This window comes from Balaenoptera physalus (genome assembly GCF_965194825.1).
Source record: "Balaenoptera physalus genome assembly, chromosome: 13".
In the NCBI taxonomy this organism is placed as follows: domain Eukaryota; kingdom Metazoa; phylum Chordata; class Mammalia; order Artiodactyla; family Balaenopteridae; genus Balaenoptera; species Balaenoptera physalus.
The window spans coordinates 70,413,516-70,439,730 of record NC_138892.1 but is presented as its reverse complement, the minus strand read 5'-3'; the positions used below and the strand labels follow the sequence as shown (position 1 = coordinate 70,439,730).

Genomic DNA, 26,215 nt, shown 5'->3' with positions numbered 1-26,215 from the left:
CAGCAAGGTTGTTTGTCCTGGCCAGATCAGAGGAGGACGAATGGGGGTCAGGGGGCTCTGGGAGGAGTCTAGGAAAGAGAAATATCTGAGCATTTAGAAAAAAACATTCATAGAGATTTTATATACCTGTTCAAGCACTTGAGAGAAAAAATAATAATTGGAACATTCAAAGAAAAACTAAGCAAATTTTTAAAGGAAGCAATTATTAACTCTAGGAAAATCAAAGAGTTGTGCAAGAAAGGAGTAGTGCTTAGGGACTTCCCTGGTGGCACAGTGGTTAAGAATCCGCCTGCCAATGCAGGGGACACAGGTTCGAGCCCTGGTCCAGAAAGATCCCACATGCTGCAAAGCAACTAAGCCCCGTGCGCAACAACTACTGAGCCCGCGCGCCTAAAGCCTGTGCTCTGCAGCAAGAGAAGCCACCGCAAGGAGAAGCCCACGCACCACAATGAAGAGTAGCCCCCGTTCACTGCAACTAGAGAAAGCCCGCGCGCAGCAACGAAGACCCAACGCAGGCAAAAAATAAATAAATTAATTAATTTTTAAAAAAGGAGCAGTGCTTCAAAGTACACTACTTGGCTTCACACTGACGTAAGGAACACTAACTGTTGACTGAATCAAGATTTATTTTGAAGAGAGGATTGTAGAATTAGCGGTCCATTTAGGAATTAAATAGTCAACCTCTATAAAAGGAAGTCAATAGGTAATTTTTTTTTTTTGATGCATCAAGAAATAGCAGAGTAAGCCTGTTTGGAAATAAGGAAGTACATATCAGAAGACATAGATAAAAGGATTTAAAGATTAATTCTGGGTTAGGAAAGACTGCAACAGGAGACCGCTTTTTTTCTTTATCAGCATTTTAGCACCACTTATTTTTTTAACTATGTACATGTATTACATTAATAAGACTATGTTCAAAACTGTAATCGATGATATTTAGTTCATTAATGGAGATCAGTGCCAAACTGGGTGAGCTCTCTCTAGAGGTCTGTGCTTGAGCTCTGGATCCACCTGGGTATGGAGGAGACTATTAATTACTTTATGAAGACATGAAATGCATGCTTCCCAATTTACTTGTGACATAAAGTTGGAAGGATTTATTTAAAAGTCAAATATGAGAATTTAAATAAAAACTATATGAATGCAAACTATTAGAGAAAAAAATAGAAGTTCTATACTTTTACTTAAAAATATCTACTGCTAAGGAAAATTAAAATGATTAATAACAGTATCATATACTATACATATTAGGCTTATACTGATGTAAGATCAGTATAAAAAAACTAGGTGACCACTAGGAACTGAAATTTGATGCAATATTGATTATATTGGGCTCAGTGTTCATATCAAGGGTGGCAATATTCTTTTTACAGTTAGACCATTTTTGCTAATGAATGAAATTCTAGATGTTAGATTTTGAGAGAGAAGTAAAAAACGACGATTGCGATGATTAAAGAGTTGAACAAATATATTTAACCAGGAAAACAGAAAAATAGCTGCCTTCAAGTATTTGCCCTGTAGAGGAGGAATTTGATGTATTCCTACTTCAGGGTGCAGAATGAGAGTTACAGAGGAATATTCCATATATATCAATTTTACCTCAAAATACAGAAGAGCAATCATATAATTTTCCTAAAAAGAAGTGGATTATGTTGTGTTATGTATGGTCTCCAACTTTAGAAAGGTTCATCAACATAGAAACTGTGCATAATTCAGATGAGAAACTTAGTAAATAATGTATGCTTTGTGTAGAAGGATAGGAAAGAGGAAACTGAAAGTCTCTCCCAATTTTAAAGGTATAATACCAAAAACTGTAAGAAAACAGTATTTTTAAAACATTTCAAGAATCACAATAATTTAACTTTTTAGATATATATTTATGGGTTTATTTTTAAAGTTGTATTATTTACTCAAATGAGAAAATGCAAATTTCTGCACACCTGAATTATGGGACATCCGTTGGTAGGAGAATATGCCATCCTTTGCTTCTTAAGAAATTTCAAATAAATCTTATAGTTTTATATTGCCTCATTTACTATGACATAGGCATCTGAATGAAATCATGAAGTTATTCCCAGACTTTTTAATTTTAGTTTCTGATAAAATAGTTTTCAAAAAAAGAATCTGCTTTTTATTATCATAGCCACAAGCTAAAATCTTTCCAACTAATTTCTCTTTTAAAAACTTCTCTAGAGTTTTCCTAAGCATTAAAATATATATACATGGAAACATTTTCCCAGTCGATAAGGAAGTGAGTTTTATTTACAAGTTTTCTCCATATTTTGACTTAAAAATAACTGTAAAAAATCCTCATAGTTTGAGAGTGACACAGGCATAAAAACTTGAAGACAATGTTTAATTTCATAAAATACAAAAAATGTCTCCAAAGCTCTCCTCAATATAAACCATAATCTTAAATGGCCTATTTAATTATATCTAAATAAATACCATATCCTTGTTAACATAATAGAAATTTGGATATTAGGATGATTTTCATGTATAAATTTTGCATCAACAAAAATAACTAGACTTTCTACCAAAATATGCCCACACATTAAAGATGCTGAAATAAAAAATAAATGGGAATTCTAAACTTAATAAGGCCAGAAACCACATCTATAAATGTTTACTGAATAAATGAATGAATAAATGCTATGTAGAAAATAAATGAGCAAATACATACAAACAAACATCACTTAAATATGCAGTTTATGTTATCTGAATGAGGTAGAGTTGAATGGCCTTTAATTCTACAAAAATTACACAGAAAAGAAAGCTTCATGTAATTTAGATCTCTTTCTCCAAGACTTTTGTTATTGTTTTACTGATTCTATGGGGTGCCTTGTGGATCAGCAGAGATGAGAAGTGTCTCCTGGTTTCACCTAAAATTAAGATCTTGCCAATTTTAGCAACGAAATGCTGACTTGGAGACTGGAGCCCATATGAGCTCCTACTGTTCTTTTGAGCCTGGATGCTGAAGAAATGTCCACTGATGTGAGAGGAGCCAGGCCTGATTATCTTCCCTATTCTTAGATCTGAAAATGTTCCTAAGGCCCATAAATAAACAGTAAAAAAGCTTCCCTCAGATGGAAGGATGCAAACTCTGGTGGTAGAATATGGAGTCATTTTTTATTAGTGTGGCAGTAAAAAGTTCCTTTTATTCTTTCATATAGAATAATATTCTTTTATTTTCTTTTATTTTTTCTTTTATTTCTTTTATTTCTTTTTATATAAAGAATATATTCTCACAGAGCACACATCACCATTTACACGGTACAATTTGCACATTTTAATTCTCACACTATATTTAATGATATCCCAGAGTGATTAATCTTTAATCACACAAAATGCTTTCTGGTTCTACCTATTGAATATTATTATATTTGCATTTGTTTATGATGGGTACAGTCTACTATAAGAAAAAAAAACTTTTGTGAATATGTTTATACCCTGAAAAAATTACAGGCTAGGAATAAAAATGGTTCTACTTTGGGCAAGCCTTTTTCTGACAATTTTAATAATTTCACCAAAGTTCTCTTCCCCAGAAGTCTGACTGCTTGCCACAGTATTTTCAATTCTGTTTTTATTTATATTTTGGAGCTAGGTTAGAGTCATATTTCCTGCTATTAATAAATATCACATTAAAAGAAGTGTTTGTCTCAAAAATTATGATAGTCATCTCTTTAAATGTATTAATTTGTTGTTGCTTTAGTCTTTTTTTATCCAGCTGTAATATGTAACATCTTCTATCTCCTGATACCTTCGTGTTTTTATCCTCCACACCTAGTACTATGCAACCATCGTTAACACACACTAACTGCTATGTAAGTATCTACTGAATGAATAACTTAAGAGAAATCCATGAAGCCCATCCATAAATTGGATTTAAGAGAAATCCAATTTATAAGATTATAAATTTTAAAGTCTGATAATATCAAGTGTTGAGAAGGATGTGGAGCAACTGTAATTCCCATACAACCCTTCAGAAAGCTGTCTGCCAGTATTTACTAAACCAGAACCTAAGCATTAACCAAGATTCAACTCCTGTCTACCTACCCAACAGATGTGCATATACATGTTCACCAAAAACATGTGTGAGAGATGTTCATAACAGCATTATTTGTAAATCCCAAATTAAAAACAACTCCAATTGCTTGTCAACTGGAGAATATTCATACAAATTCATTAATTTATTCACACAACAAATTTATTCATACAATACTAGAATGTAATAAGAAACTACAATTACATGCAACATGAATGAATCACACAAATGTAATATTGTGACTCTCACAAACAAGTTCTCTAAGTTCCATTTATATAAAGTCCAAAGACAGGCAGACTTATCAGTGATATTTGATGTCAGAATATGGGTAGCTTTGGGGGGTATAGTGATTGCAAGGGGGATGTAGGGAAATTTCTGGGGTGCTGTTCTTGGTCTGGGTGCTGGCTACTCAGGTGTGTTCACTAAAATTCACTGAGTTGTACCTTTATGATTGAAAGTATTGCTGAATGTCACATTTCCTAAAAGTATGAAGAAGAAGCCAAACTCTAGTCGGAATTGATTTCTTTCTTACACTAGAGTATTTTTGCTTCAGTAGATCTTGTTTCAGATTGTTCAATGTGTTATACTTATCTACTGCATTTGGATTTTTAGCTTTTTGAGGAAAGAGAATTAGTACTTATTATTGGATAAGTGATAATAAAAAGCAAAATACATTGAGTCTTTAAGTAACAGGCCCTATGCTAATCACTTTACCCATTGTCCATTTAATACTAAAAAGTGTCCTCTTTCGGTAGGCACTATTATTATATTCTATGAAACAAAATCTTCGAAATGTTCAGTAACTTTCCAAAAGTCACTCAGTTAAATAATAGCAGTTTTAACTCAAACATAGGCATTCTAACACCACAACTCTTAATCACAAGATCTAGAATAGACTTACTATTGAAAGTTTCAGTAGGCTTAGGAATAATGATATTGCTTCAAACCCTTTTGGTAAATGAAAATTTACATTTCTCTTGGTGAAGTCAAGATTATATTCTCTTACGTGAAAATAATACAAAGCCAAGTTATACACCATCAAACAGGCCGCTCAATCTGCAGTTTGTAATCATAGTAAATTCTTGACTCATTGCCCAAACTTTTTACTCTCTTCAAGCCCAAACTTAATTTATCTCAAAATTAGCCAACATGACTTTTCTCAACTTTATTATCTTGACAATACAGTACTTGACAAGATGTTCTCTTATACACCTTTTCCTCCCATTTGCAAAAAATAGTCCCATGAATCTCTCCTCTACCAGCTTCTTCTACTCCACTACAATTTGAGTGTTGTGAGTAATCCATAAATACGTGATAAGTAACTGAATGGTCCCTAAATCATCACTCTAAACTTTTAGAAGAGTCCCCTCTTGGACTTCTCATCTCCAGTCTCTCATATTTTCAATGTGTTTATACTTTATGATGAGAATTGCCTATTAATCTTCCTAAAACACTGCTGTGTTTGCACTCCAAAAAATTCAATGTTTTTTAATAAACTTAAAGAATTTTTCCACTTTTAAATTCCCTTAAGCATGATACTTATTGGTCCTCCTCGCTATAGCCCAAATCATATTTCATCTTTCTAACTTTATTCTTGCCCCTTGTCTCTCACAAACCAAACTACACTAGTCAAATAACTACTTTTTCTGGCCTCTGGTTTTGCTCAGGGTGGTCTCCAACCTGGTTCCTCCTTCCCCACACAAATCTTATCTACCTATCAAGGCTTATGCCTTCTTCATAAAGCCTTACGTTTCTCCAACTGGATGCACATTTTCTGACTTTCCATGACATCCATTTCTGCCTTGTTATTTGTGTATATATTTATTTTTCCCTGGATTGTGAGTCCTTTGAGTACAGTATGTCATTCTTATTCATCTTTAGCTTTCTTAGCCCAGTGCCTGTTATAGGTGGGCTCTTAATAATCTTGAATGGATTGATGGGGATTAATTTTTGGCAGCTCAGTGGCCACCATTCCCTTCATAGTTACCTCCAAAGTCTCTGAGTTTCCCTGGGTCACAACTGCAAAATGTCAAAAGTTCAGGGAGATTGAAAATAGCTCAGAGCTGTCTTAGAGGATCACCTTAGAGCTCAGTTACAACTGACAGAGAAGAATTTGTTATGTGATCTACCAAAAGCTTTGTAATATATCATTTAACTTTCACAAATATATGAATGTCATATGATGTATATTATATGATACCAGGGTTTTAGTACAAAGGTCATATCACAATAGGACATGATAGAGTACCTTCCTAGATATAGCCTACTAGATTTAGGTACATTGGTGAGTTTAAGTTTACCCAATCATGTGGGTAGGGGAGTACAACCAGGAAGCAGATGATGGTGTCTATGAAAACAAATTACATAATTCCAATCTTTACTGTGTAACATACAAGGTTTTAGAGATGTTACTGAACCTTTAAGTCTCAAGTATATCTCAGAGGCAAGGTGATTCAATGGAGTACCAAAAATATTTTTTAATAGTCTCTGTTCACATTTGTTTTAATCTAAAGTAAGAAAATAAGCTTTACTATATGGGGTTATATGTCAGCCTGATATGTAATGCATATAATACATTAGGTATCCTGGCAGGGAGATCATCACTTGCCATTCACTTTCAGTGTGCCCACCACACTTCACACACACCCACTTAGGAAGATGAACAGATTATAGTACATGTATAAACTCATACTCTAATCAGATGAGTGCCATGACACACTGCTCCTGTTGGTTTTTCAGTTTTAAGCCACAGAGTTTTGCAGATCGTGTTCAAATTACCAAATGGGATTGTGAAGATGAATTACTAATTTTTCTATTATGAAAAGAGGCTTGTTCCAAATTTGCTGATTTTTTTCTATGATAAGGATTAAAGTGTTATACCTGTCACTTAAACAAATAGACTTATAATCTCTTCTTTAAGATAAAGGAGACATTTAAGATTGAATGAGAAAGCAACTGCTTTTGGAAAATCCTTCTAAGGAGAGAACATTTTGAAATGTTTGGAGGTGTTTCTAGTGTTATGGGACTTTGTTACCATAAGTATGCCAACGATAACAATTCTCCAGTGTATTTTTAAAACTTTGGAGCAAGATTTTCTAATATGTTTAACTTGCTTCCAAATCTTTCAAAGTTTCACTGTTTTAACAGTATTTGTTAAAATATAAAGATACAACCCCTTCCAGTACTTTTCAAGAGGCAAATGACAGAATGGAAAATGGAAATTTGTCAATTTTCAATAAATTTTTAAAAAATAACTGGTATGATCCAATGATTTAAAATCAATGATTAGTTTATAACAGGAACATCCAGTGACAAACTTTGCTATATGGAGGTATGCATTTAGCAAAGTAATTTTTTCAGCTATGGAAGCTACTGAAATCACATATTGGAATAAACCAGACTTCTGAATTGCTCTAACAGTACTGAAACAAGATTTTCAAACTAATGAAACATTCTCCCACTTTTTAAAAATGAGATGAGTTCAATAATAGTTCACTGAGAGAAAAATTTTATTATCCATAAAATTAAAAATATATTTAATATTAAATATTCATCTTATCCTTTTAAACGTATATGTTCTATAAATCACATTTATATATTAGCTTATGTTTGCAATGTATAGATATATAATAATATATAAGGGTATGTGATCAAAATATTTTACTGAGAAATGCATGTATGATTAAAAATTAGAAATTAATTGTCTAGAAAATGTCAAATAGACTCTGTAAAGTGTTAATGTTTGACTCTGTTGTAATTATATAGGAACTAAATTCTGATTCTCAGTCTACCGCAAGTTGACACAAAATTATAACAAAAAATTAGGGATCTAATAAATGCACTAATATTAACAATGCCTATATATCTCATACAGCACATAGATATTGTAGAATACTTAGACTGTTCTTCTAAAACATTTAAAAATCTATTTCCAGAAATTCTTAAACATTCTGAAGCATTATGCCTGGGAAAATAGAATTACAATGGAAACATGACCATCCATTTTCTTCATATAAAGAAAAATATAGCATTATCACCATTTCACGTTGACATGTTTTTTAGAGTTATTTTAAACTCTACATTCTAACTTCACTCAACCAAACACACTTACAAGTATCTTTTTTTACATTCTCATCATTAGATTATCTCCTTAAATTTTTCCTAAGAAGTCACACATTTCAAACCTGCAAGGTCCATTTGTATCTCCAAAATTATTTTCAAAGCATCATATCTAGGGCAAACTATAAATCAGTCTATATTCTCCCTTTCGGTGATTCATGAAATCTATGCACACACACAGACAAAAGAAAAAGATGCTGCGATTAGGCAAAAACTAACCTATTCTCCTAGCACAGAGACTTGGACGCCACTCATTTCTAGCCAGGTTATAATGGAATACCTCCTGCTAGTTAAGGCTTTCTAGAAGGATCTACTGGAATAATTACTATGTTGTCAAATACAATCCTTATTACCAATTCTTGGATAATTATAATCTATTGAGCCCCCAATATTATGAGCCTTCAATATTATAAATCACAAAGTTGTTACTGAAATAAGATAGGAATCCCATTCTACTTCTGATCATCTGTTTATCTGGTACATTCACCACTAAACTGCAAACTCCTTGTACACAGGGATTGTGCCTGATTTACCTCTAGTGACTAACACAATGCCGAACATGTAGGGGATGCTCATAATTTGGGGGAGAGTTGATGAATGTACCATAGAATGATATGGCAATATAATAAATGGAAACATTATTTCAACAGATTTCTATGATAAATTGGAAATAAAATAGATTTCCAGTCTGTTGCTATACTTGCGTGTGTCTTTTCCAAATTTACGAAAATAACCGATTACTATAAATTGTTTTACTGAGCACTCCACTTCACAAAGAATTGACAGTTTCTTGAAACCATTTCCCCACACATTACCTTGTTCCCCTGGCTGATTCTGGTCTTAGGAGCACTGGAGCCAGTAACAAGTTCCTTCCCGAGTACATTCCACCTTGAGTGGGAGCTACAGTTTAAGAGGCTGCCCGACCCCTCTGCTCAGTCCCTCAGTGTTCTTTTGTTACACAAAACTGTTAAATTGACAAACTGCAGATTTACTAGGTGTGTACGGCTACCCCATGCTCATTTCTGAAAGTGCCTCTATTTGTCACATTCCATTGTATCATATTAGAAATTTAGTGCTCTCTCTCCATATATATACACATATATACATTTTTTAAAACAACGCTACAGGAGGGTATTATTTTAAAAAGAGACACTTGGGGAAAAGGACTAGCATCAAGAGGGTTCAAGTATCAAGCTTTCCTTTTTTAAAAATAATTTTCTCATTTTTAGAGGAAAAAACAATCTTGAATGGGAAAAATACTCTCTTTACCTCTGTGTGATCATTATTAACCCCGGAACACAGTGGAATACACATTATTTTCTTACCAAACATGAATTCATTTTATGTAGGGAATAAAAAAATATTCATTTTATGTAGGAATATTCTAGGAAAATAAGTCACTTAAATGAGGTTTAGGGGGAAATAAAGATAAGTTAATACAAATTTATTTAAAGAGCATTTGCTAGAATAGTTTATGTTACATGTAGTGTCCCTTACAATATAAAGGAAAAATAAAACTTTTACTCATCTTTTAAAGACTGCCCTGGGTATGAGCACATTTATTGTTAACTTACTAAATAAATTTGTTTACATCACAAATTTTTATTCATTATTTATAATATATGAAAAGAATATTAAAATTTCTAGTATTTAAAAATTGATAGCCAACAATAAATCTTATTTTTAAATACCAATGTTAGTTTCTAATAGGATTATCTGAAAAATAGCAGTAGCTTATACATATACTCAGTAAAGTTATGAAAACATATACTATTCAACAATTAAAAGTTTAATAAGAAAAATTAACAATTTGTTATTTAAGAAAAATACATCAAAAGAAAAGAGGCATTCATTACAATACAGGATCTGTTCAGTGACTTAAAACATTTTAGGTATTGATCCAAGGAATAAAAATATAACATACATGTGAATTATGCAAAGCACAAAGCCACAACGCATCATTAATAAGCAAGGGTTAAAATACAATCATTTCACATTGACTCAGCACAAAAATGCAGTCATTAAATTAACAGACATACGTTAAGATTTATTTATTCCTTTCTTTAATCATGCTTATAAATTATTACAACACAAGGTTTCCAACATGGAGAAAATTTAAATGTATATTTACAACTTTTTTCCTAGTTACATTTTAATGATTTAGCACTTGGTATTTTAATTTTGCTTTAAAATGAAAAGTGTTTAAGATTTCATGTCATTCATATATGTGTGTGTATATATATATATATATATATATACACACAAGTATATATATACATACACATACATTTCTTAATTTTCTAACCAGTAAATAGGATCTGAAATTAAAGTTATACATGAAAGAATATCAACCTGATATGTTAATTAGAGGTATTCTGAAATTTGGCTAATATGTAACAACACTGAAAGAGGTAAAGCGTTATATCTGGTTTTAACAACAAAACTTCAGATCCCTTAAACCCTTTTAATATAAAAGGCTAATTTAAGGAATAAAATTCTTCATATAATAAGAAATCCAGGCACTCTAATGATATATATTTACTTTATACCTATAAAAAGTTAATAAATAAAGTTTATAAAAATTCTGATATATACATCTATTGTGATTTTTAAATTTTTATCTTCAATTTATCAAAAAAATTATAGTTCTTTCCTAGTGCAAAGACTGAATTAGTCAATGAACTCCTTTGTGGAACAGACACGTATTAAACAATTGAAGACTTTTATATTTCTGTCTTACTATTTTATAATTTGTGGTTATTGTTTTCTTGGTCATTTGTTTTTTGTGAGGTTGAATAAAGTTACCTCTACACAGGGTCTTTAATGAACATTCAGGTTTTTCACTCATGACATCATTTACATACAAAAAAATAACATGACACAAACATATTGGAATGTAGTATTAGATATATTCCAATACAAGAAACATTGTGTGATGTTGTACACCTTAAACTTATACAATATGATCATATATATCTCAATAAACTGGGGAAAAATTATGTGAATACTACAGTGAATATGTAGAGAAGATTGATAGACATTAAGATATTTAAAAATGTTAAACAAAGGATCAAAAACATCTAAAACCAAATGAATATTTGGTTTTAGACATCTATTGACCCCAAATGAATATTTGAAATTCTAATATGTTATAACTTTAAGTACATTTTACATTAAATTTAAAAAGTTTTATAATGTTATTAAATAGAACAGGAGTCAACAAGCTTTCCCCAGAAAGGACCAAATAGTAAATATTTCAGGCTTTGAGGGCCAGTCTCTATTGCAACTAATCAACTCTGCTTTGTAGTGCAAAAGCAGCCCTAGATAATACATAAAAAATTGTGCATGACTGTGTTCCAATAAAACTTATTTACAAAAATAGGCAATGGGCCAGATTTCATAGTTTGCTGACCTCTGAAATAGAAAATCTGATTCAAAAGCACTTAATTTTAGGAACTTCAATATCTAGCACAAAGCAGGAGACATAAGTAAATGTCTAATGCTTTGTGAATTAATGAATTCATGAACGAGTGGGGAAAATAAAACCTTTGTGTCTGCTTTCCTAATTGAGGCAAAATTCCAAGAAGGCAATCTATGGATTAAGTCTTATTAAGAACTAGGCTTGCAAATTAAACTAATAAAATGAAAGAAAATGTAACAGAGATATAGTAAGGAGAAAGTAAATTTCCAATCTAAAATGACTAACAAAAAATATCTTTATAGTGAGTTCCTACAGTATTTCACATCTCTCCAACTAAACTGTAAACTCCATAGGGGTAAGAAATATGTCTTCATTATTACTGTAGCACAGTACCTAGGATATAGCAGATGGTCAGTGAACATTTTATTAAGTAAATATGTGAATGCTTTCCATAGCAAAATATGTTTTTTGTTAGTTCCTGAAAAGTAATGGCTCTCTACTTCTAATGTAGCAATTTAACTTTAAGATCCTCCTATAAAGTTAAAATGTTCTTTTTTTTTATCAGTCACACTGACTCTAAAGATGAATTTCAGCCTGAACTGGAACTTGACCTGTTCTTCAAATAGCATGAATTGAAACAGGTTTACATTTCATCATAAAGCTTTGACTTGGGTGAAGTAAAACAAGTGTACACATCAGGGTTGGATATAAAACCAGAGTTATAATTATTTTCCAAATAAAGAACTGTTTAACTTTATAAATTTAATTATAAATAGATTATAGACTCCAATCAGTTTTTCACCTGAGAGAAGTATACTTAGTTGTTCATGATTTAAAATATCAAAAGTGACCAAAATGCTAATTTCAATATATTTATATATTAATTATTCTTCAAAGCCTGGGTATTTGAAAAATACTAGAGGAAATTAATCATTCATAAATATTTATGAACTTTGTCTATGGCTCCAAAAAAAATAAAAAATTAAAACAGCTCAAAACACAGTAACTCCACACAGTGGAAGAAATGAATATTCTCATAAACTACTATATAAATCATACTTTTCCATGATGTATGTGACAAACTGTAAACAATTAATTTACTTTGTGTAAGTAAATTTCTCTATATTTTTTAATACAATATTTTCACATTTCCAAACAAAATACTAAGTTTAACAATGATTAAAAACAAGAATGTTATTTGCTTTTAGATCAGTTATTGGACATTGACAGACAAAAGCCACAAACAGTTATATACTCAAACAAGACACAGCCTTAACTCGCCATTGTTATAAGCACAATGTTAACATTATGTACAAATGTAAATAATAAAACATTTCCAATTAATTTGTGGGCAAGCCAAAGATGTACTGGAGAAAGATACTTCCATTAGAATAGTGCTACGGTTCAAAATTCACTTATAAAAAAATAAATACATATAAAACTATTATATATATATGTATATATTACAGTACTTGAAATTGAATGATTCTTCTTTCAAACTATCAAGCCAAGAGGGCCAATGGTCTGCTTTAAAAAAAATCAGAAGATAAAATGTGTGCATCACAATTTATGAAGAGAGGAAATTAAAGTAAAAGGAACATAGAAAAACAAAACAAAACAGAAGGATAAAAATAAGAATACTATCGTACCGATTTCCATGGTCCCCGATGCCATGATACATCATCAGGGCAAGCATGCACATGACATTGTACCACACTAGGTGGCTTGTTTGAGATTTCACAGTTTTGCTCTCGTGACATTTGGCCATTGGGAAATTGACATATTACGAATCGTGATTTTATTCCTCCTCCACATGTTTGTGTACACTAAAAATAAGAAGAAAAATCAAAACTATGTGGCTTCAAAAAGAATATTATATTGCTTTATTCAATGTTGAGTACATAATCAGTATTGCTAGAGTTTAAAGTTATCCTTTCTTATAATCTTATAATTATAAGAAATATATAAGAATATATTTATATTCTTATATAAGAAATATAAGAATCCTTATAATTCTCAAAATTTCTTCCTGGGTAAAAAATAAATCAAAGTTTTAGTTCTATAATTTTTTTTAAAAAGACAAAGTTTTGAGAATTGGTACTGTAATAGGTATTAACTACATAATGTATGGTATCCTATCAAAAGATGACTGTGTAGCCATGAAAGCTAATAAGGGACATCTAAATTTATAAACATAGAAAGATGTTCAGTATATATATATTACATGAAAACAGCAGATGGCAAAGTGGAATGTATAGTATGAACCTATTTCTGGAACCCACACAGAACAAAAGTCTGGCAGGAAATGTATCAAATGTTAAAAGTTCTTATCTTTTCACAATTTTTCATTTTATTTGAATTTTCACGATGAGATTTAACTCAGAAATGAAAAAGTTACTTTCATTTTGGAAAATAGTAAAAGTACATTTTAAAGAGGTACTTGTTATTTATTAGCACCTAGTCAAAGTGTATCTTTAAACAATGATTTCCAAACTCCTTATGGAGAGAAAATATGTACTAAAATCATTCAGCAAAAATATTTGACTAATTAAATTAGGTGGTTTGTTTTATTCATCCAAAGCCAATGTAAGTCTTTCTTCTTTCTCATGCATAATATAGGTGGAATTAATATTCATTATAACCATTTTTAAAACTATCTTCATAATCCCAGTGCCTAAAAGAATGCCAGGACATGAAGAAAGCGCTCAATAATTGACAGCTCTCCATTTAAAAGATTCACCAAATGAATGGTTCAGCCTTCATTTGATATGGATATAAGGATATAAACATGCCTATATATCACTCTAATTTTCTATCTTTATATCAGTCTAATTTTCTAAGAAATTAAAACAATAATATACTAGTTTTTGAGAGGTTTTAGTAGGTCACAGACCTACTGGCTAGCACAAAGGATTCTGTTAAAAATCTGGAGTATATATTTCCTATCATGAATGAGTGATTTATATCGACACAATGTCTATTAAAAGAACATATTTTTACTGACTCAATTAAAAAAAAGAAATCTTATCTCTGTAGTACAGTGAAGTAAGATTATCCAATGGTAACAATATTAAGTGCTTAACTTTCAGTCTTGGGAGATGTCATAATCTCCACAAGTTTAGGAGATCGTATGACTTACTTCTCCCCAGCTTCCGTAGCTCCACCGTGGACAAGGCCCCGAATCACAGTGCTTTGACTCTGGGGGTTTGGAGGCTGCATCGCAGTAACCGGCACTTTGTCCATTTTCATCCTGGCAAACCACAACTCTACGCTGAATACCTCCAGCACAACTGCTAGAGCACTGAAAAGGATGGAACACAGGAACACACAAACTGCAGATTCCACGGCACAAAATTACATCAAAAAAACCCCACAAAAAACAAACAGTACTTTGACTCAAATGCAAGCTCTCCACGTTAAAACCCCCCTCATTGGAATCATAATTTGAATCGAGAATATCTGTCAAAAAACACTTGGGTTTTTTTTTTTTTAATACATAATGTGTTTTATTTAACCCAACATAACCAACACTTGGGTTTTAACTAGGGGTTTCATTAGAATTTGTTGATGGAAAGGTGAAGTTTTAAAGCTTGCAAAAGGAAATTCACCCTTGTCCTAAGTGTTAAGTAAAAAGGAATTAAAGTTTTCAGGTCTCACTAGGAAGGAAAAAAACCAAAAGATAATGTTAAGTTACTAAACTGTCACATTGTTTTTCTTTATTTGGTATCTTTACCCTCATATAAAGTATGAACCACAGTTGTACCTTTTCTAGTAATCATGATTTTATTCCAGCTTACTGCACTGCTATCAGAGTAATTTCAGGGTTTTTTGGTTTTCTTTCTTCATAAACACTGGTTGTCTTAACACTTAAAAGATTTTCTTTTATTTTTACTATAATAAACTCTGAGATTGTTTTCAAGTGCATTCCTCTGTCATCATAATATCACATTACTGTATAATTCAATAAGAACTCTGGGGATTTGTAATCTGCATCAAAAATTGCTTAATCCTTTTAAGATTTAAACTACTGATCTTCAGAAAAATTTAGCATTAAAAGCATTTGATGTCATTACATACGTATCTGTTAAAAGGCCATATAACATAACAAAATTACAGAATTAGTATAACTCAATAAAGAGGGCTTACTGATCCCCATGGTCCTGTTCTCCACTGGTTTCCTCTGATGGATGGATGGACCCCCTGATTTTGATTATCTTCTGGTTTGTGAGTTAATGGAAAATTCCTGCCTGGAAAATGGCTTGGCTGCTCAGAGGAACTCGGAAAGTGGCTGTATGTGGGAGGGCAGGCTGCCAGGTTACATTCTTGTTCTGTCACAGGGCGGACTTCAGGGTCACAGTAATTCTCATTAATTGGCTGATGATAGTTGATGCATAAAACTTGTCGAGTTGTTTTTCCATGGCCACAGGAAGCTGAACACTGATCACAAATTCAGCCAATAAACTACATTATCTTAAATAGCAAGTATTATATTTAAATTTTTCATTTCATTTTCTTCACATAAAAATACTTACAGGTGCCCAATTCCCTGTTTGCCACTCTCCACAAGGGCTAAAACAGACAGCTATTTCAGCTGGTCGGGGTAAGTGGGCACAATATGATTCATCTGCTATTCCATCGTGAGCATCACGACAGCTCACATAGCGGGCTTGATTCCCTCTTCCACAAGACACAGAGCACTAACAAAATTGAATAATACCAAGGAGTTATACAGGACATTTCCACATCCCTTACACTTGGCTGTTGCTCAAATTTCTAAACCTCAAGTTTACTGAAAAAAGTTAAATTATAAATACTATCACCTGGCATCAGTTCTGAGTCAAAGACAGGGCAGTGAATATCCCAATGAGTTTAGAAAATAAATTTCACAAATCAGATATTTGTGATAATGAAACAAAACACTCAACTTTTTGGAATATTGATTAGTTGACTGCCAAAATTTAAAAAAGAAAAGAAAATATTTTATATAAGAGAATCTTAAGATATCATTTAAGATAACTTTTAAAGACCTAGGTAATAGAGTAGATAGGCTCTCGTAATTAAGATATTCAGAGAATATATGAAACTTAAAAATATATCTTTCATATATTTTCATATATCTTTCATATATCTTTCATATATTTAGTATATATTCTCATATATACTAAAGCAAGTATATACTCCAAATAGATTAAAGCCTTCAGTTTAGAAAAACAACATGAATATGTGGTAGTTTAAATAAAGGCTGATAAAAAGCCTATCACACCTGCTTCTCATAACAACCTGGGACATAAATACTATCATCCCTGAACTGGTTTGCAAGGCAGAAATAGAGACACAGATGTAGAGAACAAACATATGGACACCAAGGGGGGAAAGTCGGGGGGTGGTGGTAGGATGAATTGGGAGATTGGGATTGACATGTATACGCTAATATGTATAAAATAGATAACTAATAAGAACCTGCTGTATAAAAAACTAAATAAAATAAAATAAAAGTTAAAAAAATAATCAATAAATATTATCATCCCCATTTGGTAGATCAGAAAATAGAGCTAGAAAATTTATATTTCTTCCCAGAGACACAGAGCTCTTGAAAGGCAGAACAGGATTTAGTCATTAAATTATCTAATTCTAAACCTTATATTCATCAAAATACCTGAGAATGAATGCATACATTAATTTGGCAAATCTGTAGCAACTATTTTGTGGATGTCTGAAAAGCTCCATAGTAGAAACACTGTACCTCTTAAAGGAATTCACTTACTGGGGTCCAAGAACCGTATCGCCATTGTGCTATCTTTCCCATGGGAAGAGCTGGTAATGAAGTGGCCCCAATTTTAGGGATAATTGGGCAAGGTGTAACAATACAGTCCTGTCCAGAAGAAAAATGGGTCTCACAAAACATCAATGAATTAATTAACATTTTGCTTTATACTAAATCCTATACTTCATTTCATCCTCCACATATATAAGTAAAGAACATTTGCATACTAAACTACTAAGAAGTGATGTAAAGGTTTATATTTTTCAAAAGTACAAAATACTATCAAGGGCTAGAAGTGGATAGTATGACTCTGAAGGCTAAAGTTTGGATCATGCCTGATGGTTGAAAAGAAAAGAGTAATAGTCCTTCAAAAATACCACTAAGCTGAAACCTCCTGAATGAACACAGGATGCTACCTTAAGCAGTACGACACGCTTTAGAGGTTCAGCCTTCTGCAGTTCAAAGGACGGAAATATAAGTTAAATGAGTGATCCAATGGCAGATAAAGAGTAAAAAAAATGCATCAATAAAGCTGGCAAAACCAAGAACAATATACTTTCTGATGGCCACATACCTTTTTAAAAAAATATTTATTTATTTATTTGGCTGCGCCAGGTCTTAGTTGCAGCATGAGGGATCTAGTTCCCTAACCAGGGATCGAACCCAGGCCCCCTGCATTGGGAGCGCGGAGCCTTTGCCACTGGACCACCAGGGAAGTCCCCCACATACATTTTTAAGGCATAGAAGTTTAAGTGGAAAAAATACGTATGGAAATAATTTTAACATATCAATAATCCTCCTGTATCAAACATTTTTGTTTATAATCCATGAAGAGGTGTCCTTTACCTGCCTGTCACTTGGGCGACTAGCTCCATGGCACAGTCTATCATCTAGCACTGCACTAAGTAGCTCATTGACACATTTCACAGCACGCATCTGGTACCCCTGTCCACACGAGGCTGTGCACTGAAAGAATATAAGCAGATACCAAACACCACTGTTCAAAAATTACATAAACTTAATTTTCTTAGTGCATAGACAGTTAAGAATATACTTTCAGTAGATATTCTTATTAGTCCTTTATACCAGATTCTAGACTTAAAATGAGCAAATTGAATCAACATACATCTTTATTCAAATTTATGGAGATACTAATAAAATAGTGAAGTTAAAATGGACAGTTATTATATCTTTAAAAAGTTATCATGTAAAAATATCAATAGAAGCCTGATATTTTGGAGGCAGAGTCAATACAGTTTAGAGAAACTAAATACTTTTCAAAATCGACCTGGTGTATGCATGTCATTTAATATGCTAAGTAAATTTCAAAGAGATAAAGAAGGAAGGGCATAGGACAGAGTTAAAGGGCAGATGAGAGAAGGTTTCCCAGCAACTGTGGCAACCTGCGTAGGATAATAAGCTGCCCACTCTCATCCAGCAGATTCCTAGCCGCCTGTTTGGCAAAACTTCCCAACAATGCCTACTCTAAATACAGTAAAGATAATAATTTAGACACCGAACATGAAAATGTCTATAGTTTAAATAAAGCTGATGAAAGCATAAAAAAATTGTTATTGAAGTAGAGTTGATTTACAACGTTATGTTAGTTTCTGGTGTATAGCAAAGTGATTCAGTTATTTATATATATATATATTCTTTGTCATATTATTTTCCATTACGGTTTATTACAGGATATTGAATATGGTTCCTCATGAAAGCATAAAATTTGTAGCATTTTGCTTAACAAAACTGAATTAAAAAGCAAAGCTAGAATATTTACCACAGCAACATTAGCAGTACTGACAAAATTGTGCAGGTAGGGATTTACATTTCAGGAATCTTTTTCCAAAAAAACACCCAAATTTAGATGCAGCCACTAAAGAGTGAATACACCACAACTTCTGTGTTATTCTGTAATGATGGCTTAGACCAGAAAAACCTGAATCATATACTCACAGAACCCCATGGTCCTACTTGCCAGGAAGCACATGCATGAAGCTCACATGGTCTCAGAGACTCAGGTTTGGTGCTTGGATCACAGAAGCCATCACTCAAGTGATCTTCATTCAGTTGACACCATACCTGCCGCTGCCTTGTTCCTTTTCCACATGTAACAAGACACTGTAAGAATACAACTGACCATTATTTTCAGTATTAGCACATATACCTACAAAATACATAATGAATGATCAATCTGCATATTCAAATACAGTTGAAAGACCATTCCTAAGGACATTTTCCCTTCACTCCTCAGAAAAATCAGAGATATTCACGGGGTAAAATCAGCCATCCCAAACTTCTGCTGCCCAAATCCCAGTGCAATGTCCATTTGTTCCAGAAACAAAGGTACAAAACTAACCGTAGAACAAGTATATATCTCAGCCTACTGTGGACACTATGAAAGTGGTTATAGATTAAACACCAGTATGTCATTGTTGGCCAGATATTGTAAACAGTTAAAGAACAAACCATTTTTAAATGTTTTACTACCTTGATAAAGTTATTTACCACATGATAAAATAAACTGAAATATTTTTTTGAATTATATAGCCTTCAATTGCAAAGCTCTCCTACACAATGTTATAACAGTTCTAAGCCTCATGGGTTTAATGTTACCTCACTCCACTCACTAGTGGCCCAACTGGGACAGGAAAATTCATTGCAATTCTCAGTTGTCACTCGGGGAAGTTCCTGGCATTCTCTGTCAGCAAGACGGTGGCCAAAGTTATTTACACAGTAAGATTCTCGAGACCTCTCCCCTCCTCCACAACTCCTGGAACACTGATTAAAAAAAGAAAAGTGGTGACAAATGGACACAAAATAAAAATTTTAACAAAACTCTAGAGTGACAAATATTTAATTAGAGGTAAAAAAAAAAAAAGGAGCAACTTTTCTTAAGCAATCTTTTTCTTTGTACCTGGGACCATTCTGAATAATGCCACCTTGTTAAGACACAGTCACCATGGCAGGGTTCTCGGGTCGGAGGTTTAAGCTGGTCACCACAGTAGTGGTCATCTACTGGAACAGTATGTCCTTTATGAATGGAATACTTCATACAGTGGATGTCCAATGACTTATATCCTTGACCACAAAGGGATGAACATTCACTTTTGCCAATGATGTGCCACCTTCAAAAAACGAGGTTATTACACTTAGGAGGTGTGCCAATGAACACAATTTAAAAAACGGATTCAGAGAAACTCACGCGTATCATTCATCTTTAAAATTTTGTTGTAATTAATGGACAAGCCACCTAAAAATATTTGATGTATCATTGATTTAGGGATGAAAACTTCTTAGACATCACAGGGCCCAAACTTTCATTTTATAGATGAGAAAATGAAGACCAGAGGTGCTGTACATTCAAATGGTATGAATGCCTGACTTGTCAGAAATCTTACTTTTTTCCAAATAAAATCTAACTTGGACTCCAAATACATAAACATGGAGTGTCTGGTTAAAGATGGAGGTAGGGAACCAGCTATACAGGCACCTGGAGGCAACTTTGGAGGTCCTAGGAACCCCAAGCCTCCCGCTAGACCTTTGAAAACAACTAGTTGAGATCAAGATTGCTCAATTATGTAGTGGAAGATTTAAGACTAGAACTGAATATTATTTGACTCATCATCAGGGAGTGCCTCCCTATGCAACCTTTATTTGACTGAGGATCAGGGAATATCTGGGAATATGACTACATCAATAAAGATAAAGCCTTTACAAGTTGGTAAACTTGGTTTTTGTAAGGCATATCACATTTTCTCATTAACTCAAGTAATCTATTTTTAGACATGTTTCTAGGGAAAACATTTTTTTTCCACAAGTAAAATCTGCCAGTTTGAGCCACATTATCCCAATTACAGTCTAGCAATCTCTCAGACAATATGAGTGCCCTAGTACAGCAGAGCAGAGAATTCATGGAGTTCCTTTCCATTCCACCTGCATCTCAAGGGTTTCACTGTGCTTCACTCTACTGCAATGTAGAGGATGCACCTTGTACAGGCTGTTCTGTCATTAGCCTTTCACTATAGGCCTTCAAACAACACCATAAATATATAAAAATTCTCATCCTTGCTGAGTGAAAGAGGTTCTGGCCATCCCTGAAAGTTGACTGTCACCTGCTACATGGGGGTTATTGCTCTTAGCGTCACTCTAAGACCCATCACAGATAATCAAATAACAAGAATTTTAGAAGAACAAACTTTCCTGCCATGATCTAGGATCATGTTCCTAATGTTTAATGGACAAAATACTGATAAGATATAGAAATCAATTTATTGATTCTCTAATCCTCAAACTTTAAAAGTTTATTGGTTCATGAGTTCAGTGGGAATTATAGGATAGTGCTACAAAATGTATTGTTTCAGATCTTTAAACCATAGGTTTTCAGATTAGAGTTTTCCTGTATTTATTTTACAGACAAATTTTATTCAATTTCTTACGCAAAATATTGAGGCCTCTATACTGGAATTCAGCAAATACTATGAATAAAAAACTCAAACCGGGGCTTCCCTGGTGGCGCAGTGGTTGAGAGTCTGCCTGCCAGTTCAGGGGACACGGATTGGAGCCCTGGTCTGGGAAGATCCCACATGCCGCGGAGCAACCAGGCCCGTGAGCCACTATTGCTGAGCCTGCGCATCTGGAGCCTGTGCTCCGCAGCAAGAGAGGCCACAATAGTGAGGGGCCCGCGCACCGCGATGAAGAGTGGCCCCCACTTGCCACAACTAGAGAAAGCCCTCGCACAGAAACGAAGACCCAACACAGCCATAAATAAATTTAAAAAAATTAAACTTTAAAAAAAAAAACTCAAACCAATTGCCGAGTTTCACAATAAGTGAATGAGTCTAAAGTTTTTTAACTGAAGGGTCAAAGGATAGACATTAATTACATGTTCACTCTGTGACAGGCACTGCACTAGATGTTTACATCTTACCTCACTTACTGATTTTAATCTGGTTACATTATGCATTATTTCTCTTTTACTTACCTTAGTTCACAGTCTGTATTGCACCTTTCAGTCACCAACAATGGAAGTGGTAAGTGGTCACATCTTTGATCAGACACTACCATATGATCACTTTTACGTACACAGGTAATTTTTCTTCTATGAAGACCTTGGCCAAAGCCAAATGAAAATTTAAAATTAAAGGAAAATTCACATAAGGAGATGTTGCATAATCATTTACTTCTGCTAATAGCCTGAAGGATTAAGCTAAGAAAGAAAAAAAACCAAAATTCCAACATAGCATACAAATAGGCTAGCATATTGATCTAGTCAGGAATGATTTTCTGCAATAAGCAAGCTGAACCCTGAAACACTGAGGAGTTTGCTTAGTAGAGAGACATAAGGGAAGGTGGGACAGGTGTGGAATAGAAAGAAATTTATTATAGCTGTATAGAAGGGTTGCTAGTAGAGAACTGAGTGGCCAGGGTCAGTGCAGACGACACATGATACAGGATACACAATACATGATACACTACACCCCCGTTCCCCATTATTTGCTTCCCTTTTCCCTGTAACAAAATTACACATCTCCACTTGCTACAGTGTTACTATAACTTCCTATAGGAGGAGCAGACTTATGCCAACCACCTGTAAGGGGATGTGACCTATTCCAGTTCCAAGCAGAAGCTCTAAAAGCCACTGTATGCTTCTGCCAACTCTCCTTCCCTTTTCCCTCCGTCTCTAAAACAGCTTTTCCCAGATGGGGCTGATCTTTCAGCCTGGAATCATGAATGAAAAAGGCAGCATGGACAGACTTTAGTTAATAATAATGGATCAATTGTAATAAATGTGCCACACAAATGCAAGATGACAAGAATAGGGGAACTGGGGAGGGAGGGTATGGAAGAAGGGGCAATATGAAAATTTTCTGTACTTTCTGTTAACTTTTCTATAAACCTAAAACTGCTTTAAAAAAATAAAGTCTATTAATTTTTTTGAAAAATGACATGGATGCAGATACCAAGCTGGAGAAGAGTCAGAGCCAATTAGCAGCCAACACATAGTATGAGCAAGAAATAAACCTTTGTTGTTCTAAGTCATTGAGATTTGGCGGTTGTTTGTATGGGGCATAACCACAGCAAAAGCAAACTAAGAGAAGCCACAGGGGCCAGAGTAGACTGAACTTTACACTTTCTGCAATGAGGAGACAGGAAAAAGTTTAAGCCATCAGTGCCATGATCAAATTTCTGTTTTATCCAAGTTCAACTGTATACTTTCAGTTAGTTAAACATGAACATGCATGTTTATCTCTGCTCCTTCCTAAATACCATCTGAGGTAACTATAAAGAGTTTTGAAAAGGCAAAAACCTGAAGGAACAAAAAGAATAAAGAAGGAGACACAGTAGGCAAGAAAAGGAAATTCTGAATATGAAAAGAAGATGGAAATAACTATTTTAATAGAGCCAAGGAAGCTGAAATCTAAGGCTGTGGAGGAAGAAAGTAAGAAACAAACCATTCATGCCACAGGATCCAAGCAAAGTCCAGGAATCAAAAACACCAGGTTCCTCTAAAGAGGTGAATGTGTGAGGGGTAGGCCTGAAAAAACGGAGAAGCGACTGAATACTATTTATGAAGATTGGTCAGACTCCTACCTTCTCGTTGAGAGCAACACTATCCAATAAAAACATAACGTGAACCACATGTAATTTTACATTGTCTCGTAGTGACATTAAGAAGTAAAAAGATAGAAGAATCCAAAATATCCAAATATCCAAATAGGATCATTTCCACCTGATAGCAATATAAACATTATTGATGATGTATTTTACATTCTTTTTTTCATACTAAGTCTATAGAATTCATTGTGCATTTCACACTTCTACCACATTTCAATGGGCTAGCCACATGTGGCTAGTGGCTACCATATTGGACAGCAAAGCTCTAGAGAGGGTGAACTTGAGGGCACAGACACAGCAGCTGAGGGAAGTTAGGGAGTTGTACTAAAAAGGGAAGTTGTACTAAAAATAGGGGTATTCAGTAAAAGTCCCGTACTGAATGATGAGATCCAGGCCCACTGGGCTCTCCCTCCATTTCCCTCTGGCTCCAAGCCAATTTTTATGGTTTCTCCCATCCCCTAACTGACCATCGGAAGATGGGAGAATTCCTCTCTTGGAAAACTCTTCAGCCCAAGAAAAAAGGTCAAATGACAATGACATCTGGGGCTTCTCCCCCAGTGACACAAGAAAGGGCTACTTAGAGATCCAATTACTCTATAATGAGGGTTGACTTATCTAACCCACACAGGACTTTCAGTGAGCATTTTAGTCTTAAATATGAACAAACAGCAAAGGATGAGCGGACACTTTAGGAAAGTCACTCACACAAAAGAGACCAAAAGAAGCAGAAGCAAAATAGAACTAAGATGAAATAGATATGTCAGGGAGCAGAAGAAACTTACAGGACTAAGATTAATACTCTCAAGGACATGGGGATTGCATCTATGAAACAAAAGCAAGCTGTTGAGAAGAAACATTAAGAAAACAATGTACATTTGGAGAGGAAATTAGGAGATAAGAGATCAAGTCCAGGAGGTTGGATATCCAGACAATACAAATTTTACAAAGATAGAAGAGAAAATTTAGCGTGAAGAAAGTATCAAAGAAATCATGCACAAAACTTCTCAAGTCAAAGAATCTGTGTTTCCCAATTGGAATGCATCCTAATTACCTAGGAAAATAGACGAATAAAAAAGCCGCACCAACGCACATGGTCCTGATATTCCACACCACCAGAATTAAGGTGAGGAGAAACAAAACTTCCACACCAGGAAGTGTCATATCCAAGCACGGGAAATTGGAAAATGAGCCAGAAAACAAGATTTTCAACATTCTAAAGGAAAGTAATCTAGTTTAGAATTTTATATGAGCCAAGCTATCAATCCAATGCGCGAATAGACTAATGCTATTTTCAGAGAGAAAAAAATTTCAAAAACCTGCCTCTCTTTCTCAGGAAAGTACTGACAGATATGTTCCCCGCAATGGAGGAAATAAAAAGAGGAATTCATAGGATTTAGAACGCAGGGAATCAAATACATAAAAAAGGGTAAGTGCATGATGACAGCCGTGTAACAGGCCTGAAAAGCAACACGGCCAAGTTACAGCAGGAGAGAAGAGGGCCACAGGAGCAACAGATGAGGAAAAATAAAGGAAAATTGAAACTGATACATTGAATAATGTGCTTCAAAATATTAAGACACAATTTATAGCACTCACAAAAAGTTGGGGGACTGATCATTTTCAGTACACAGGGAAACAAGTAAACAAAACTGAAGAAACTTCACTTTAAAGAAACCCCAAAGTTACACACACACATCAAAGGAACTATAATCATAGTATACGTTGTGGCAATTGAATTAATAGCTCCTTTCCTCCTGCACACAGAGAGCTCTCCTGGTTCAGACTTCCAAACTATCTCAAAATGCCTCGTCCCACCTTTCATTTGGATCTTGTTATTTTTTATTTGCTGTGTTCCCCACATTTTAGAATGTTCTTTCACTCAACTGTTACTTAGATTTCTTCTAGCTCCCCATATCCACTGCCACAGACCAGCTTACCCAGTTATGCTGGAATGCTTGTCCCAGCTCCCCAAACCGAAATTCTCTTCTATAAAGCATAACCAGGGTCTTTCGTCAAAATGAATTCCTCCATCTTCTGTGTTACCAAAGCTTTGTTCCTACTTCTAGCGTTGTCCCAGTCAGCCTGGCATCATCTACTTCAGTCTCCCTCCCCGGAGACACTGCTCAAACAGGAATTCCTGTTTCCACGCTATCATCCGGCACCCCTGTCCCGACACCACAGGACCAAGTCTGTGCCTTTTTCTGAACGGGATACCACAATTTCTTTGGCACCTTGAGGTCAGTTTGTT

The 26,215-nt window shown here is 34.1% G+C and overlaps 1 protein-coding gene across 5 annotated transcripts in view; it reads right to left on the bottom strand.

The window, feature by feature from the left end:
- The window catches only part of ADAMTS20 (ADAM metallopeptidase with thrombospondin type 1 motif 20), a 310,626-nt gene that overhangs the window by 65,661 nt on the left and 218,750 nt on the right, over positions 1–26,215 (bottom strand). For all 5 annotated transcript variants that reach the window (XM_082422521.1, XM_082422520.1, XM_082422522.1 and 2 more), the window contains 10 exons: positions 22,334–22,460; positions 20,267–20,477; positions 19,966–20,130; positions 19,306–19,470; positions 18,196–18,315; positions 17,350–17,457; positions 16,118–16,282; positions 15,732–16,022; positions 14,725–14,886; positions 13,235–13,411 (listed from right to left, as the gene is read on the bottom strand). In XM_082422521.1, coding sequence (XP_082278647.1) covers positions 13,235–13,411; positions 14,725–14,886; positions 15,732–16,022; positions 16,118–16,282; positions 17,350–17,457; positions 18,196–18,315; positions 19,306–19,470; positions 19,966–20,130; positions 20,267–20,477; positions 22,334–22,460 — 1,691 coding nt within the window. The remainder of the gene's footprint in view (positions 1–13,234; positions 13,412–14,724; positions 14,887–15,731; positions 16,023–16,117; positions 16,283–17,349; positions 17,458–18,195; positions 18,316–19,305; positions 19,471–19,965; positions 20,131–20,266; positions 20,478–22,333; positions 22,461–26,215) is intronic.